The 20,055-nt window shown below is 41.6% G+C and overlaps 1 protein-coding gene across 3 annotated transcripts in view; it reads right to left on the reverse strand.

Annotated features, from left to right (window-relative positions):
* Nucleotides 1–244: 244 nt before the first annotated feature.
* Nucleotides 245–20,055, reverse strand: part of SEPHS1 (selenophosphate synthetase 1) — a 109,188-nt gene continuing 89,377 nt past the window's right edge. For all 3 annotated transcript variants that reach the window (XM_068272665.1, XM_068272664.1, XM_068272666.1), the window contains exons 7-9: nucleotides 15,635–15,734; nucleotides 4,274–4,486; nucleotides 245–1,615 (exon numbers count right to left, since the gene is read on the reverse strand). In XM_068272665.1, the coding sequence (XP_068128766.1) occupies nucleotides 1,401–1,615; nucleotides 4,274–4,486; nucleotides 15,635–15,734 (528 nt within the window). In that variant the 3' untranslated portion in view covers nucleotides 245–1,400. The remainder of the gene's footprint in view (nucleotides 1,616–4,273; nucleotides 4,487–15,634; nucleotides 15,735–20,055) is intronic.

Below are 20,055 nucleotides of genomic sequence, written 5' to 3' on the forward strand. Positions count from 1 at the left end.
TTGGAAGAAACTGAAACATGTTAAATGTGATTAGAAAAGGCACCAATTGACAGTCCTGTAATTATTTTCCTATATAAATACATGTTATACTTTTAAATTCAAGTACATTATTTTAATATATTTATAATATAGTCAAATTACTGAGCTTATTTCTCCAAGTGTCAACTTCAGATGCAATAAACAAAAAAAAAATGACTCCAGTTTGTACAAGAGCAATAAAAAAAATTAAATATTTATTTGAATAACAAGTTTGGAGTTGAAGCTGCAATGTTGGCAATGTCAATTTTTTGTTTTATTAGATCACAAACTCATGCACCAAAATTGGAAAGAAAAGAGCTACCAACTACTTAACAGCTGCTGATTTATAAAGAAAAAAAATATAAAGGCATGTAATCACTATACAAAATATAAAAATGTATGAAACACTATCAACCACAGAACAGAAAAGTTATTGATTATACTTAAAAACGTTTTGTATTTATGTGTGTGCACATAATTACTGAAGTGACGTAGGCAACTTTTAACTTTGTTTGCAGGTGGTCTGCAATAATATTGTACTTTAACACATCTAACCACACTGCAGAAGATTTGCATGTGCTACTAATATGAACATAGATTTGTTAATATAATGGTAAATATCAGATCTAGAGAAAAAAGAAAGTCTTCTTAAACAGAAGTGCTTTAAGCATAGTGTGTGCTCCTTATACCAATCAATGTCATAGGCAACATATCTAGCATTGACAAGCTGGAGGACTTCACTAAACAAGGTATATAGAAGTGGAGGGTACAAGGCTATAAAGGGCTCAAGCCTAAATAAGCCTAAAACTAAAGGAAGAAGAAGAAAAAAAAAAAAAGCAATCAAACATGCACCCTCCTGCCAGGATCCACAACCTAATTATTTATTGCCTCTCTACAGTTACTTGAAAGGCATCCAACATTGTCAGACCAATAATGATAAATACACATATATAAATGAAGACACTAACTTCTTGTTTGACACTACTAATGGCAATGTCTGTGCTGAGTGAAAGCACCTTTAAAAAAAGAGCCTATGCGGCAAGAGATAAGTGTCTATAGATTCAAAATGAATCAACTGTATCGGATAACAATTCGTCAACTTAGAAGCTGCCTTAAGATTAGGTGCATCTTCAGTTAATGTAACAGGAAAGAGGGAAAAATTGACATAAAAAAGGGGGGGGAAAGGCAATGATTTTTTACTTCTTAAATCCTACCCATTCCTATGATGGACCCAAGGCCACGAAACGGGCAGACACATGATATATATTTATATATATATACTTTTTTTTACAATTATTTAAATTGCATGGTGGTAAAGAATAGGGTCTATTTAAAAACAAAAAAAAACAAAAAAAAAAAAAAAAAAGCTAGGTAAGCCTTGATTAAGAAGTGGCACCAGGAGTTGGATTAACATTTTGTGTAGCCACTTGGGGGGCAACTTCAATGATTCGTGGCTTGTCTATAATTCTGGCGGTACGGTTGCCCTTTTCTACAATGCCAATAATCCATGCTTGATGACCTTCTCCATACTTGGGGGATTTGATCTCAGCACAGAAGCGTGCAGCCTGTTCTCGTGGCAAACAGATCAAAAGACCTCCTGCAAGAAACAGAATGGTAAAAGAAAAATATTACAGTCTGAGGTTTTAAGAACTGTCTCCAGGTGTGTGACATCACTGAAGTCTCAAGCCATATTGAGATGGTCACATTCCTATCATCAATCACAGTGTTCCCCAAACCTGTCCTCAAGGCCCACCAACAGTGCATGTTTTGTGGAAATCCACAGAGGTAGTTAATCAGCTCTGCCGAGACACTAATTATCTCACCTGTGAATGTTTGTGGCTTTCTGAAAAACGTGTACTGTTGGTGGGCCTTGAGGATAGGGTTGGGGAACTGTGACCTATCAGACTGGATTTTGTGCAGCGCCAACCCTCAAGGTGGCCATACACCATACAACTTTTTAAATATCTGCTTAGCTCAAGAATAGCAATCATCTGACCGATTGGTACATTGGTCAGAATTGTAACACACACCTATGTTCATTTTTTTTCCCAATCATGAATAAAGTAATTGAAAGCGCAGAAATTTTTTTTGGGAACTGTACATCAGGTAATTGACAATCCATCACACAAACCATACAATTCTTGATAAAGTTGGTCTGAAATTTCCAACATGCCCAATGCCTAAAAAAAAAAAAATAAAAAAAAAAAAAATGGGACATTCGAACGGATTTATCTATTGAAAACAAAGAAAAGCTCCCGATTTTTTTGGACTACCAATCTAAGTTATTGAATTGTTGAAAAATTGGATCTTTTATTTGTATGATGTTTGGCCATCTTTAGACTGCCACAGACCTCTAAAGGTTTTGTTTTTTTCACTTCCATACACTACGAACATCTAAAGGCATTTTAATAAGACTACTTAAGCCTGCAGTGGTTGTTGTCTAAAGGCGTTTTTGTGTCACCATACTCTCTCCCGGATATCTAAAACGTGTTTAGCACAAAGTTTTGGCTACGTGCAAACTTCTTTACTTAACATATGCAAATAATTCTAGGTTGATGCAGGATTATACAAAGGTTACTGCAAATATATGCAGTTTGTATATGGACCAGAGTATTTCACAGCAAGATTAGATTAGTCCATTCTCCAAAATATTTTTATAAGAAGCATAATTCTGCATCATAAGAATGAGCATAATTCTCAATCATCTCAAAATGTATTTGCACCTCAGTGACATCCCTACTAATGTGGACTTTGGTACATGTAGATTTGGGCAAGACATTAAACCCGTTAATATCTTCAAACAAAATATTTTGCTTGAAGAAGATGCTGCACTCATTTTATCTTCAGCTGGCAGCGGCGCATGGAGCGTTTTATAGTTACCTGCTCTAGGCGGCTGGATCAGCTTCTCCCCTTCATCCACCCACACAAATACACCCATGACATCCTCTTCTGACTTCAGATCATGTTATTGGATCGAGGCTTAGAGGATAGTGTGCGCTGTGCAGCACCACCCGATGGTGGAAGAGGGGTGATGGAAGAGTCTCTTCAGAACAGGATGTCGAGAGTGTACTGCTGCGGAAGAGTCTCTTCAGAAGAGGATGTTGGGAGTGCAGTGTTCTCCCCAGAATTTTTTTCCAGCCGGGTGGCACGAAATAGTAGCCGGGTGGCATGAAAAAGTAGCTGGGTGGGGCAATATGAGAGAATGCAGGGCTGGTGCTTCTTTGCACAACTCTGCTTATAGCATAGGAGGAGGTGAGCCGATGACAGCCGGGTGCTCAGCAAAACTAGCCGGGTGGAGCACCCGGCTAAAAGAGCCTGGGGAGAACACTGGAGTGTATTGTTGCGGGTGGATGAAGAGTAGAAGCCGTTCCAGCCACCCAGGGTCCAAAACAGGTAGCTATAGAAGCTCCTTATGCCACACCGCATACCCTGCCAGGCGGGGGGAGGCACACTTCCCCAGCAGCAGGAAAAAAATTTGGCCATGCAGCCCATTAAAGTCCTACTTTATTTGGCTGCTAAAAGGTTAACCTTCCTGGCGGTAACCCCGAACGTAGTTCGGGGTAAGCCGCGCAGGAGGTTTTCGCCGGCCCAGCTCGGCCGATTTTCTTAATTTTTTTTTTTTGCTGGACGCAGCTAGCACTTTGCTGGCTGCGCCAGCACACCGATCGCCGCCGACCCGCGCCCGATCGCCGCTATCCGTTGCGGCGCCCCCCTCCCCCCAGACCCCGTGCGCTGCCTGGCCAATCAGTGCTAGGCAGCGCCGAGGGGTGGATCGGGACTCCCAATGACGTCACGACGTCGCTGACGTCATCCCGCCCCGTCACCATGGCGACGGGGGAAGCCCTCCAGGAAATCCCGTTCTTTGAACGGGATTTCCTGATCGGAGATCGCCGCCCGCGATCGAAGCGGGCGGGGGGATGCCGCTGAGCCCTGGGCTCGCTACATAATTTTAAAAAAAACAAAACAAAAAAAAAAAAAACTGCCGCGCTGCCTCCTGGCGGAATTTTTCATACCGCCAGGAGGGTTAATAAACAGAATTCAAACATAGCTGGCACACTGGCTTGTAGCTTTTCAAAGTAAGCTGGCAGTCTAAGGGTTAAATGATTCACCACGTTTCCATAATGATAAATAATATTGTTTTTTAGTGCTGAAGGCAAGAAGTGCAGGGTTGCCCACCCAGTGGCAAAAAGCAAACAAATGGAAAAACCACAATTTCAATCTATAGTACATTTATAATATGTAAAGACTGACTCACCTGATGTCTCAGGACAAGAACCATGCATAAGACCAAACATATTTCCACATGCTTTGCTGACAGCAGCCATCTTGGCCAACACTGGCAGATTATGAATCACGAAGGAAACCTCATTGCGTTGCTGTTTAGCCAAGTTCTGTGCATGTCCTAAAATCCCAAACCCTGTTATGTCCGTAGCAGCATGTGCATTAAATGTGTGCATAAGACCTGCAGCTGGAAATAGAAAGGAACATATTAAATTGTCTATACATTTGAAAAAATAAAATATACTTTACAACAAATCACATATTAAATATATTATACAGAACAGAAAATCAGAGGCATGCACAGGGAGAGGGCCAGCTGTAGATCCCTAGTGATAAGTATTATCCACCCGCTTAGGAATAGTTCACAGTGCTCCGTTGCATTGCAGAATAATTCTGCATGTCAACTTATTGCTTAAACAATTCTAAGGGCCTGTTCACAGAACCGCCTTGTAACGGATTGCATTATTCTAACTTGCTGCATGCAGGCTTTGTATTGTAAAGTCTATGTCCAGTCTCTATTGCAGTTCATACTTTTAAGGAGTGTGTTATACAACAGACCACTGTGAATCCAGCCTTACACAATTGGTAATATGAGAGAATGGCATGCTTGTTTCTTACTCTGTCCAGTGCCACAGAATATTTTGGCGCATTATAAATCAATGATAATAATGGCAAAGAATGTATGCCAATACTGTATTAGCGGTATCAAATTGTACAATAGTCTTGTGGATGCACGAATATTTTTACTGTTTAATACCACAGTTATGGCTACTGTTATGTCTCACAGTAATCCCAACATGCATTTCAAAAAGTACACAACTATTCTAGAATGTACAATCCGTATTGACATAATCATATGATCTAGACCCCATCCAAAAGGTTTTAGCTTTCAGTGGAAATGATATTAATATAAAAATAGTGCTGATGGTATGCTTTTTAATCTTTACTAGCTCAAAGTTTTAAAACGGTTTTCATTTTTTTCTTTTACGCTTTCAATTCACAAGATTTTTTTGTTTAAATGTGTGGTAGTGACAGACATGATGAAGAAAACCGTGTAAATGATGGGGCACTGACAACAGCTTGCTGGGGAAAAGACAGAGGTGGAAATACTGTAGCTGAATACGGATGGGACAACAAAGAAGATATAACCAAGTTGAATAGGTTTGTGAACAAGATTATGCTCCCATACATGTCTCTAATATAAATACAGGCTTTCACAATTATGATATTGAATTCAGCAAGTAACATTCATTTGCATTACACACACACATGCAGTAATATCGCAGTGAAGATAGTGAACTGTCTATAAATCTAGGTGAAAGGCATTCCTTTGCAATTTATATGGCGAGTCATTTCTACTTCTGCCCTGTTAAACAGATAAGGCTTTTACCTCTGCCCTACAAAAAAAAAAAAAAAAAAAAAAAAAAAAGTGTTCTCCTTTGACCCACAGTAAAAATTATATGTGCAGGTCAACAGGCTACTAGCAAGCAAAGTCTGGCCACTCCCCATGAAAGCTGCTGCCGGATACATCCATGAGTTGCATGGATTTATCAGTCATGTGATTACCTCTCACCTCACTGTCACTGAATGCTAACTCTGAAGCGGAGCTTTATTTTGGTACCAAATGGGGGCTGGGCGTTTGGGTAAAAAGAAACAAATCTAGCAGCCAGATTGGGGTGCTAAATAAAAAAAGGAGGAAAAAGCGGACAAAACAAAGTGAAGGGAGTCAAGCCCAAGGACTGTATACCACAACTACAAATTGGGCAAAGAGGAAAAAAAAAAAAGTGCAACCTGCAAAAAATAATCACAAGGAGACAACACACAGTATTCAGCATATAAACAGAAGAGTCCCACAAGTAATGTGTTGAAAGTAATGTCGCCCCAAAGGGATCAGGTCCTGATCTCCGCAGGGTGGCATGCCTCATGCGCCTTATACGAGGCTTTAGGGTCATGGATGATAAGAGAAAAAACAAAGGATCTTTGGATTACTTTACATAGACCGTATAACGGGAGGAGCAGATGCATCATTCCAAAAAAAGGAATTGTTGGAGTAGCAAAGATTATGGTCCTACCCAAAGGGAGAAAAAGAGCAGATTTGTCTCTTCTAGAACATATAGTCTGTAGAGACTGTTACCTGATGCAATGATGGAGGAAATAGTAATATATATGGGAGTGTGTTTATTTACGTGACAGTGAAACACTAGGGTAAAAAAAAAAAAAAAAAAAAAAGTGAAATGTCTGGCCTACAGATAATACTTTATGTGATCCTGCTTTTCCAAATTCCATGGACTGTAAATTCCTAGAAAAGTATCGGTCTTGTTTATTACTGGAAAAAAGTCAGATTCCTGCCTAGTTATATAGTTATGTTACAGAAATGTACTACAAGGATATGAAAGCAGTTTACTAATTTATTGTACTACTGTACAATGGTGCATCAATGTTAGTGCCTTATAAATGATAAGAATTGCTGATTTTACATGTATTATAAGTAAGGTGGGGTTGGAGGTATCATAATAATAAAAAATATATAGTTAGACACCATTTAAAAAAGTAAGTTTCAGAAGACTGGGACAAAGGCCCATATGCAATTCACTTTTTCTCCTAAGTTTTCTCCTAGGTGGTATTTTCACACCTTGTCATAAAATGCCTTTTAGGCCACCAGCAAGCAAGAAAATACTCAAAATAAATTTGATAACACTTTTTCCTCAACGTGTGGGTACTGTTTCAATTGTAAAAAGCAGGAAATTTAGTTTAAAGAGAAGATAAAAATGATCTCCCAGGAGATAACTCAGGTGAAAAAGTGAATTGCATATGGGCCATGCGTGGAGTTTTGGTACTTAGCAAAAACGATGCACACACTGGAATTATGTGGCAAGTTTTATTAGCACAGTATAAAACAACACGTTTCGCTGGCATGATATCGGACCGGAGGAAGCGGACATGTACGCTGGCTTTTGCTGTGCTAATAAAACCTGACACATAATTCTGGTGTGCATCATACTTGCAAAATAAGCCAACACTTTCCTCCTTTTTAGAAAGTTTTTAACTTTATTACAATTTTGGTGCCTCCTAACCCACCTTACTGTTAAATTCCAATGTTAGGAGGTTGACATTTTATTATTTATAAATGATCCTGTTTTTTGGATAAGGACCATTGTGACGATCCAACTCTAATGTGAAACATCACACATAAATACAACAAGGATAAGAACTTACTGTTATTGATGCATTAAACACTGTGTTGCAAACGTGCCCTTTAATGTTATATATAACCATTATACATTTTATTCATCATGTTAATTTTATCACTGTCATTACCAATTCGATAATTTGTATTTTGTATCATTCTTTGTATTTTGTCACTAATTATGTATCTTGTATATTGGTGTACACCATTGTCTGTATTATTATGTACCCCATGTTTGTTTCTTACTTTGTACAGCGCCACGGAATATGTTGGCGCTTTATAAATCAATAATAATAATAATAATAATAATAATAATACTGTATATCCCTGACAAAGCCCTTATTGTAGGGCATAACATGCAGGATGTATAATGCAAGCAGTTGAACTTTTCATGACGGCCATATCTGCTATACAGCACCTCCATGGACCGTAATATAAATTAAGGGCTGTGAGGCACTGGTTGCTGCTTATAGGCATCATACGGATGAGCGCCAGCGGTTGGCTTAAATCAACAGATCAGTTAGGCGTTTGGCTACACCAGGGCCAGTGGGTTAGTGTGAGGAGATAGTAAAGAGGTTCGGCTAGAATATAGCCGAGTTAGTTTTATGCGATAGGGAAGCGGGGAGGGAGGTTAGTGTTAGGTGTGTAGATAGGGGGGTATTCTTTAGGTTTAGGTATATAGCTAGAGACTTGCTTTGGGAAGGAGGGGAGGGGGGGGGGGGGATTAGTGTAAGAAGATTCTCTGCACCAAAGTCAGCATATATCTATTGTAAATATACGTCTGTGTGTTCTGGAAATGTTTAAAAAAGGACCATAAACTCTTTCAGGCCTTGTACACCCAATAAACAGCTCTTGGCCTAAGCGGCCCAGTGCCATCTTCTTATGATGCCTCTACTTCAATAGGGCTTTACTAAAGGTGAAGGCTACAGTTTATTATGCCACGTTAACAAGTCCAAAGGTCAAATGCTTTACAGATGTTATGAGTGAGTGAGATAGTGACAACATAATATTTAAAAAGTTACATAAACAGTCAGAACAAAATACCACAGTACTTTACAAGTAATTCTATCTTCCTCACAGAATATCACCATTTTATAAGTTTGCAAGCTATTTACCTAGTAGTCTACTAAATAAATAAAACTAGCCATACATTGTAGATCAGTTAAATGTTTGCCTTTTACCTGATATAAATCATTTTACTGGTCTGTAAACCCATTTTAATAGTGGTTACATTGTTGCAGCCACTAGCTCTGTAAACCTAATGACTCTTAAGCTGGCCACTAATGGTCCAATTTCTAGCGAAAAATTGTTCGAGCGATCAGAAATTCTGATCGGATTGGTTGTAAATAATCTCCATTGGTGGACACAATCGATTATGAACGAGCGACGAAATTTCATTCGGGCGACATTTTTTTCAAACGAAAATTTGGATTTTCTTGGTGGTCGTGATAGATAGGAAGCAAAGATTGGTTAGTTGATGGTGTAGTGAACGATTTTTCGTCCGATCAGAATTTCTGATCGCTCGAACGATTTTTCGGTAGAAATTGGACCGTTAGTGGCCAGCTTTAGATTGGGGTTGCACAAGGTTTTAACAGACTCAATGCGTTTACAAAAGTCTATAGGTACCATAACTAACTCAAGGCCATTCCCCCTTTGACCTCTGGCTAAGTTGTACTGCTTACTGTATAGATCACATTGCCTCTAGGTATGAACATTTCATACTACCCCACCTCTTGTCCCCCCCATTCCTTTATACTGTAAGCTTGCATGGACAGGGCTCTCTTCCTCTTGTCTTGAAATTTGTTATACATTTGATTCATCATGTTACTTTTGTCACTGTAATTACCAATTCTGTGTATTGTATATTGGTGTACACCATGGTCGGTATTTTGTACCGTGTGTTTGTTTACTTTGTACAGCACTACAGAATATGTTGGCGCTTTATAAATCAATAATAATAATAATAATTAGTGCTTTCAAGTATAGAACTAAAGAATATAATGAGATAAGGTGCTCAAGCACTTTTCCACTTCTAATTACCAGTACTTGACAAAAGTTACCTCCCACGCATACGCAGTAGACCCAGACTGATGCGACTGAGCAAGTTACCGGGGCTGAACGGCAGATCGCGGGAGGACTGTGTGGGACTCGTGCTTATAGGGCTGGAAGAAGCCCTGGGTAAGTATCGATTTTTTCATAGGTCATCAGCTCTGGTTTACTTTAAATTTAAAATAAAATAAAATTTTTACATTATTCTTGTTTGTTCCACAACTCTACTGGCTATATTTAATTTTACACCCTTTATTTTACTGCACTTGTCACCATTTTGTTGGCCCACCATCCCCAGCTGTTGTATAAAAGAGTGGGTTTTGGCCCCATCCTTCACACACTTATTTCGGTAACCTGTGTATATTAGTCAGTAAATATGCATGCAAGTGTGTTCACTGTGCAGGCAAGCAAAGATTGACAGGCTGGAGGATTTGGCTTTACCGCATTACCATCACAATGTGATCTGGTCCTGATTATTAACCATTTCAGCCCGCTGGGATTTTTCACCTTATGCATCAGAGCAATTTTCACCTCCCATTCATTCGCTAATAACTTTATCACTACTTATCACAATTTATTGATCTATATCTTGTTTTTTCCACCACTAATTTGGCTTTCTTTGGGTGGTACATTTTGCTAAGAATTATTTTTTTATAAATGCATTTTAACAGTATTAATAAGAAAAAAAAAATGGAAAAAATTCATTTCTTCTCAGTTTTCGGCCATTATAGCTTTAAAATAATCCATGCTACCATAATTAAAACCTATGTATTTTATTTGCCAGTTTGTCTCAGTTATGACACCATTTAAATTTTGTCCCTATCACAATGTATGGCGCCAATATTTAATTTGGAAATAAAAAGGTGCATTTTTTCCGTTTTGCGTCCATCACTATTTACAAGCTTATTTAAAAAAATGTTCGTAGTATACCCCCTTCAAATGCACATTTACAAAGTTCAGACCCTTAGGCAACGATTTGTATTTTTTTTCCCCCATTAAAAATTTTATTTGGGTAATATTTTGGTGTGGGACATAAACAGTTAATTTTTAATGTTACAGTATATGTGTAAATCGTAATGTAAAAAATATGTAGATGTAGTTTTACTATTACCTTGAGTTTTTTTTCCCTCCTTGTGCTCCTCGCTAATCGGAAGCACAAGGGGGATGCGGAAATTTTTACGTGCAGAAAGACTGAAGCCTCTTGTAAGAACGCTTCGGTTTTTCTGCTGGGGACACGGATCGGTGATCGGGAACCATGTTCCCGTTCACTGATGCCAGGGCTACCGGGGGACACCACGGGGGCTCGATCGCGCGCGGGAGTGCACCGAAGCGCGGCACCGCAGCAGAGCAGACACCCGGACGTGAGCTTCACGTCCGGGCGGCAGAAATGGTTAAGCATCTGCAGTATAATTGGATGTTTGATGCTACACCAGGATACCAGACAGAAGACGTTTCTCTGGCTCTGTGTACACTTGTATGTGAATTTGTAATTATCTGTTGTATTTATTTAGATGAAGATTTATGCTAGGTACACATGATGATATTTTCTGTCAGATCAATTATTTCCAACAGGTCCGTTCTGAATTCCGCTAGATTTTCCGTTCACTTCTATGGAAAATCTATTGGAAGTCAGATCGGCCCTGTCGTAAATAATCAATCTGACTGTAAATCTCATAGTGTGTACCTAGGATTCAGCCTTGTACACACACTAGATGGTTCTACGCCAAGGCAGACAGTGAGGGACGCCAAGAATCTGGAATATGAACGGTGGCCCCAATGCTTCAGCAAGAGATTATCTATTGTTTTAATCTTTATTCATCAGGCTCTGTCAATACACCATATGTCATCCCTACACCCCACAGAGATAGAATTAGTCACTAGCCTGCAGGCTAGTGACAGATTTTCTACAGACCTGAGCCCTGAACCTAAGGGACAGAGTCATGATAACTGCTGGCAACAGATCTTGGGCATGTGTACGGACTTTACCGTACGCACCATTTACATCTGATTATGGTGGGAGTGTGACGTAGTAACTAGTAATATGCTATGAGAAAAAGGGGCAGGACAGCCGTGTGACAAGTGTCAACTGTTTCTACAAGCTTGATGGCTAATAAATTCTGCTGCAGCTCAAAAGTGCAGATCATCATCATCAACAGGATTTAATAAATGCACCCCATTACACCTTCCTCCAAGTAGATGAGTACTGGGAACACAACAGCTCAAAAAGGCCAAAATGTCAATACAAACCAAAGTACATCTATGATAACTATCCACCCATTTCTATCTGCTATTCTGCAGTGTATAATAACTGCCAATGCCATTTCAAAGCAAGTTAATCTAATCTTCTGGCTCGCCTGAGACCATGCAAAAATGTAATGACAAAGCCTACATAAGATGTCACCATCTGAAGATAAGGGGGTGATGGTCCATTGTCCACCTTTTATGCTAGGTACACATGAAGCAATTTTCTGACATATTTGCTGTCAGATCGGCTATTTCCAACACATCCCATCTGATTTCAGATCGATTTTTCATTCACTTCTATGGAAAAATCGATCGCAATCAGATCAGACATGTTGGAAATAGTTGATCTGACAGTAAATCTGTCAGAAAATTGTATCGTGTGTACCTAGTATTGGTCACTGCCACAAGACGTCTGCCCATCATGTATCATACAGAGAGCTGTGGGCAATGTAGGGTGCATACCTATATTTGGGCACAGGGTAAAAGGTGATAAAAGGCTCACCCTGCTTCTGCAGAAGTCCTGGTGGCTTTAATTACTATGCCCCTTCCAGGCCACCATGGATAGTAGGGGAAAGATGTAATTTGGCTTCCAGCTATTGTTGGCGGCCAAATTACAGTGTTTTTGTAGTAATTTGTGCTCCATCTTTTGACAGCGCCCAACTTACTCACAGAGCGCCACTATAGCTGTAATTCCTATTACAGCCTATGGTGGCGCCGGCTGCGGCCAAATTGACATAATTTCATTAGTTCTCTGTCGATCATGAAAACCCCCTCCATCCCCTAGATTGCGCATCAGTTTTACAGGAAACACGGCTGCGGGTAGAATACTCACAGCATTGGGACAGTTCCCACCAGTCTTCACCTACATCTTAGGCAGAGTTTATCATTAACTTTTTCCTTACGGCTGGTACACACAACATTTCCTTTTGATTCATAAATGATCACTGACCATTTTATTGCCGGTTGTTTAAATGGATATGTTGGTACATTTCTGTGCATCCTGCATGTCATATGCATGTGCAGCCAAACAATCTTAAAATCTGAAGATGCATGCAACAAAAGACCAGTCAGAAGCAACGTTGTAGTCGTTTGAACTGGGATAATGTACTACAAGGGGAGGACACTGAAGGGAAATGGCAAGCTTTTAAACTTATTCTCAATCAATATTGTAGTATGTATATCCCATATGGAAACAAAATGTCTAGGAATAAAAAAAGGCCTCTATGGATGAATAGGAAGGTTCGAGATAATATGAAGAGGAAAAATAATGCATATAAGGTCCTAAAACAGGAAGGGACTGAGGCTGCTCTAAGCAATTATAAGGAGTACAATAAAAATTGTAAAAAAGATATTAGGCTGGCAAAGGTCGAAGCTGAAAATCAAATCGCTAGGGATATCAAATCTAACCCAAAAAAGTTTTACAAGTATATCAACTCTATAAAAAGAATGGTTGACTGTATAGGACTCCTAAAGGATGAGGGTGGGAACTCAATGGTGGATGACCAAGGTAAGGCAGAGTTATTAAATGCTTTCTTTTCTTCTGTCTTCACAAAGGAAACAGCACTGTTGCAAATTACAGAGGCAGAAGAGTCTCAATCTTCTAACTGTAATATTAAATACTTAATGCAGGAAGAAGTGAAGGCAAGACTAAATAAATTAAAAATAGACAAGGCACCTGGCCCGGATGGCATGCATCCTCTGGTCCTAAGGGAATTGAGTTCAGTTATAGATAAACCCCTTTATCTTATCTTTTGTGACTCTCTTTCAACTGGCAGAGTTCCCGTGGATTGGCGTATAGCCCACGTTTTCCCATTATTTAAGAAGGGCAAAAAATCAGATCCAGGAAATAGACCTGTAAGCTTAACATCAGTTGTATGCAAACTATTTGAGGGGTTACTAAGAGATACTATACATGACTTCATAGTAGAAAATAATCTTATTTCTCAGCATCAACATGGGTTTACTAAACACAGGTCCTGTTTGACTAACATGCTCAGCTTTTATGAGGTAGTGAACGCTAATATGGATATTTGGAATGCTGTAGATGTGATATACTTGGACTTTGCAAAGGCCTTTGACACTGTTCCCCACAAAAGTCTGGTGCAAAAGTTGAGGATGCAAAGACTGGGAAAGAGTCTGTGTGCATGGATAGGGAACTGGCTAATGGACAGAAAACAAAGAGTTGTGGTCAATGGATCGTACTCAAAATGGGAGACTGTTAGCAGTGGGGTCCCACAGGGGTCTGTACTGGGTCCAGTGCTCTTCAATTTATTTATTAATGACCTAGTAGATGCAGTAGTGAGCAATGTTGCTATTTTTTGCAGATGATACAAAATTGTGCAGAATCATTAACTCTCAGGAAGATAGTGTCATATTGCAACAGGATCTGGATAGGATGGCTATATGGGCACATACATGGCAGATGAAATTCAATGTTGAAAAATGTAAAGTCATGCATTTTGGTCGTACCAATGGTCTAGCACCATACAAAATAAATGGGATACAGTTGGGGACTTCAAACTTGGAGAAGGACTTAAGGTGGCCACTAACAGTCTAATTTCTAGCGAAAAATTGCTGGAGCGATCAGAAATTCTGATCGGATGAAAAAATCGTTCACTACACCATAAACTAACCGATCAATGCTTCCTATCTATCACGACCACCAAGAAAATCCAAATTTTCTTTCGATGAAAATTCATTCGGGCGACATTTTTTTCACTCGTTCATAATCGACTGTGTCCATCAATGGAGATTATTTACAACCAATCCGATCAGAATTTCTGATCGCTCGAACGATTTTTCCCTACAAATTGGACCATTAGTGGGCAGCTTTAGGAGTACTCATCGACAACAAGTTAAATAATCGTATTCAATGCCAAGCCGCTGCAGCTAAAGCTAACAAAATTTTGGGATGCATTAAAAGGAAAATAAAAACTCGAGATGCTAGCATAATATTGCCCCTGTTTAACTCTCTAGCAAGGCCACATCTGGAATATGGAATTCAGTTCAACATCACAGGAAAGATATTGCAGTTTTAGAGCAGGTGCAGAGACGATTGATACGTGGGATTGAGGGTCTGGCTTACCAAGAAAGGTTAGATAAACTGGGTTTATTTAGTCTAGAGAAAAGACGCCTTAGAGGGGATCTAATTAACATGTATAAATACATCAGAGGGCAATATAATAGCTTGGCGGATGAGCTTTTTGTCCCTAGGCCTTCTCAAAGGACTAGAGGACATGATCTGCGCAAGGAGGAAAAACGTTTTAGCCATTTATTTAGGAAAGGGTTCTTTACAGTAAGAGTGATTAAGATGCGGAATACATTGCCACAGGAAGTCGTTCTGGCAAACTCTATACCTGCATTTAAAGGGGGCTTAGATGCTTTCCTTGCGTTGAAAGACATCCATGGCTACAATTACTAGGTAATGCCTAATGATGTTGATCCAGGGATTTTATCTGATTGCCATCTGGATTCGGGAAGGAATTTTTCCCTTTTGGGACTAATCGGACCATGCCTTGTGGGGATTTTTTCGCCTTCCTCTGGATCAACAGGGATATGTGAGGGAGCAGGCTGGTGTTGTACTTTGTACTGGTTGAACTCGATGGACGTATGTCTTTTTTCAACCAAAATAACTATGCAACTATGTAACTATATCAGAAAATGTCTAGAAGCATGTGCCAGTGTATATAAAGCCTCACTTTCGGGGGTCTCAGAAGGAGACATTAACTTATTCAATACATTTGCTTTAGCAAACAGGACAAACTGTACATAACAAAAACAAAAAAACAAAACAGGAAGTACATTTTCCATGCATAATTAAATGGTTGTTAAGACTGAGAAAACAATTTTCAATACCAGTTCGGTTTAGTCGAGCCATGTTCATCATTGCCTCCTGGTATGCCAACTCCACATCTTCTTGGGTTACCACCAGTTTTATTTTATTCCACTTTTCTGGCTGGTGGTATCAAAGAACAATTACAAATTAAACAGCGTAGCTTCAGTATAATGTGCAAGCTTTCAATAAGTGATTAAATATTTTTGTTACATCAGTAGTTTTCCCATCTACGCGCAGTGATAATTCCACAGGATATATAGTACCTATTCCCAGATGTTCTTTTTGTTCAAAGCCTTACTGCTCTACATGGAGGTAAACACACACTTACTGCTTAACATTGTGATTATGGCCACAATTCACTGAGCTTATCTCCTGTCTTTAATGATTCAGAGCTGTTTCTACGGTTATCACCACAGTGATAAATCATTTAGTATTCACTAAGCAAATTTACCTCACGCAAGAGAGAGAGTCTGAAGTCAGTAAAATTACCTTTTCCCATTCCTCTTTAGCATTACCATCAAAGAGGATTCCCCCACATCGCCGCGGCAGAATGATGTATTTAATCACCTGAAATCCCGGGGCAAAAATTTTACGTTATCCAAGTGGCAGATGTTGCTGCCCGGGGAAGGCAGAGCTTTGCGCAGTAGCTCTGCCTCCAGTCCAATCAATCTCCTCCTCTCCCCATCTTTCACACTGAGAGAAGACAGAGGGGCAGGGAAAGGCGGAGGTCGACAGCCCTGGAGGCAGATCTACTGCACTCTGCCTTTTCCAGGAATTAGCAGAGGATTTTGCCCCAGGGAGGGATTTGGGGGGGGTTAAATACATTGTTCTGCCGCGGGGATGCCGGCGATCATCTTTGATGTTAATGCTGAAGAGGAATGGGGGGGGGGGGGGGGGGGAAGATACTCATCTAAGTGAAGGGAAGGCCCTGGGTCCTATAGATCCTTCCCGTTCCTCTCCCGGTACCCTTGCTCCATCGTTGGCTCCCCCGTTAGCCATCTCCAACCGATGGGTCAGAGACTGCTCTCTGCCTCTGCAGGAGGCTTCAGAAGTCTTTGGGAACCAGAGTGCTCCCGAAGACAGGCCGATCCGTACTGCGCATGCATGAAGTTGTCTGCTTCCCTAATGGATACAGCAGAAGCTTTTCTGCATCAATTACTCTTCACACAACAGTTGAAGACTATGCTGTTGCAGTCTAAAATGATCACAATCTTATCAATTAGCTTCTGAGTGATGTAGGAGTTTGAATCCATAACATTTCCGTAACTTGGAAAATATCCATTAATTTGGGTCCATTGTAAAGATTATCTCAAGTACCCCTTGACACAAATATATTTAATAGAAGTATATGGTAATTGCATTTGCAATAGTTTTTAATTAGCCAAAAACTAATTTGGTATTGGTTATACGGTACAGAATTTATTGTTTACCAAAACATTATATTTAATATCAAGCCAGAGTATCCACTCGACCCATCAGAAATACCCCCTGAAAAATGCATAACACACATTGAGAACCTAGGCTTAAGACCATTAGGCTTTGTTTGGTTGACCTTTAGGCTTTATCGTCTGGTTGACTTTTAGGCTTTATTGTCTAGTTTTAAACTAAATAACTATGAAATTTGAGTTTTACCCCACTTAAACACTCAATGACTGGTCAGTAAAAATGTTACAGAAGGCAACAATTAGTTTCACCATAACCGTTAAGAGTTTAAATAGGGAGCCAATCCTATACTATAATAATAGGGAGCCAATCCCTACAGTCTGTTGGCTAACCAAAGCACAGATGAGACGGAGTTTAACCACTTCCCGACCGCCGCATGTACAATTGGCGGCCGGGAAGTGCACCCCGCAAGGACCGCCGTATTGACAATTGGCGGCGGTCCTTGTAGGGGCATGGGCGGAGCGATCGCGTCATCAGTGACGCGATCCTCCGCCTCCGCCTGGCGCCGCTCACCCGCCGCAACATCCCGCCGGCCATACGGAAGCGCCGGCGGGATGTTAACCCCGCGATCGCCGCATACAAAGTGTATAATACACTTTGTAATGTTTACAAAGTGTATTATACAGGCTGCCTCCTGCCCTGGTGGTCCCAGTGTCCGAGGGACCACCAGGGCAGGCTGCAGCCACCCTAGTCTGCACCAAGCACACTGATTTTTCCCCCCCCCCTGCCCCAGATCGCCCACAGCACCCATCAGACCCCCCCCTGCCCACCCCCCAGACCCCTGTTTGCACCCAATCACCCCCCTAATCACCCATCAATCACTCCCTGTCACTATCTGTCAACGCTATTTTTTTTTTATCCCCCACCCTGCTCCCTGCCCCCTCCTGATCACCCCCCACCCCTCAGATTCTCCCCAGACCCCCCCCCCCCAGACCACCCCCCCTGTTTACTGTATGCATCTATCCCCCTGATCACCTGTCAATCACCTGTCAATCACCTGTCAATCACCCGTCAATCACCCATCAATCACCCCCTGTCACTGCCACCCATCAGCCAGCCCCTAACCTGCCCCTTGCGGGCAATCTGATCACCCCCCCACACCAATAGATCGCCCGCAGATCCGACATCAGATCACCTCCCAAATCCATTGTTTACATCTATTCTCTCCTCTAAACACACACTAATTACCCATCAATCACCCATCAATCACCCCCTATCACCACCTGTCACTTTTACCTATCAGATCAGACCCTAATCTGCCCCTTGCGGGCACCCAATCACCCGCCCACACGCTCAGATTGCCCTCTGACCCCCCCTTATCAATTCACCAGTGCATTAATTACATCTGTTCTTCCCTGTAATAACCCACTGATCACCTGTCAATCACCTGCCAATCACCTATCACCCATCAATCACCCCCTGTCACCCCCTGTCACTGCCACCCATCAATCAGCCCCTAACCTGCCCCTTGCGGGCAATCTGATCACCCACCCACACCATTAGATCGCCCGCAAACCCGCCGTCAGATTACCTCCCAAATGTATTGTTTACATCTGTTATCTTCTCTAAACACCCACTAATTACCCATCAATCACCCATCAATCACCCCCTATCACCACCTGTCACTGTTACCTATCAGATCAGACCCTAATCTGCCCCTTGCGGGCACCCAATCACCCGCCCACACGCTCAGATTGCCCTCAGACCCCCCCCCCTTATCAATTCGCCAGTGCATTAATTACATCTGTCCTTCCCTGTAATAACCCACTGATCACCTGTCAATCACCTGCCAATCACCTATCACCCATCAATCACCCCGTCACTGCCACCCAACAATCAGCCCCTAACCTGCCCCTTGCGGGCAATCTGATCACCCACCCACACCAATAGATCGCCCGCAGATCCGACATCAGATCACCACCCAAGCGCAGCGTTTACATCTATTCTCTCCTCTAAACACCCACTAATTACCCATCAATCACCCCCTATCACCACCTGTCACTGTTACCCATCAGATCAGACCCTAATCTGCCCCTTGCGGGCACCCAATCGCCCGCCTACACGCTCAGATTGCCCTCAGACCCCCCCTTATCAATTCGCCAGTGCAATATTTACATCTGTTCTCCCCTGTAATAACCCACTGATTACCTGTCAATCACCTATCAATCACCCATCAATCACCCCCTGTCACTGCCACCCATCAATCACCCCCTGTCACTTCCACCCATCAATCACCCGCTGTCACTGCCACCCATCAATCAGCCCCTAACCTGCCCCTTGCGGGCAAACTGATCACCCACCCACACCAATAGATCGCCCGCAGATCCGACATCAGATCACCACCCAAGCGCAGTGTTTCCATCTATTCTCTACCCTAAACACCCACTAATTACCCATCAATCACCCCCTGTCACTGCTACCTATCAGATTAGACCCCTATCTGCCCCTAGGGCACTCAATCACCCGCCCACACCCTCAGAATGCCCTCAGACCCCAGCCCTGATCACCTCGCCAGTGCATTGCTTGCATCTATTCCCCCCTCTAATCACACCTTGAGACACCCATCAATCACCTCCTGTCACCCCCTAGCACACCTACCCATCAGATCAGGCCCCAATTTGCCCCGTGTGGGCTCCTGATCACTCGGCCAATCCCTCAGATCCCCCTCAGACCCCCTTCCGATCACCTCCCCAGTGCATTGATTGCATCTATTTTCCCCTCTAACCACCCCCTGAGACACCCATCAATCACCTCCTGTCACCCCCCTAGCACTCCTATCCATCAGATCAGGCCCAATACAACCTGTCATCTAAAAAGCCACCCTGCTTATGACCGGTTCCACAAAATTCGCCCCCTCATAGACCACCTGTCATCAAAATTTGCAGATGCTTATACCCCTGAACAGTCATTTTGAGACATTTGGTTTCCAGACTACTCACGGTTTTGGGCCTGTAAAATGCCAGGGCGGTATAGGAACCCCACAAGTGACCCCATTTTA

The sequence above is a fragment of the Hyperolius riggenbachi genome, chromosome 3 (genome assembly GCF_040937935.1).
Source record: "Hyperolius riggenbachi isolate aHypRig1 chromosome 3, aHypRig1.pri, whole genome shotgun sequence".
NCBI lineage: Eukaryota > Metazoa > Chordata > Amphibia > Anura > Hyperoliidae > Hyperolius > Hyperolius riggenbachi.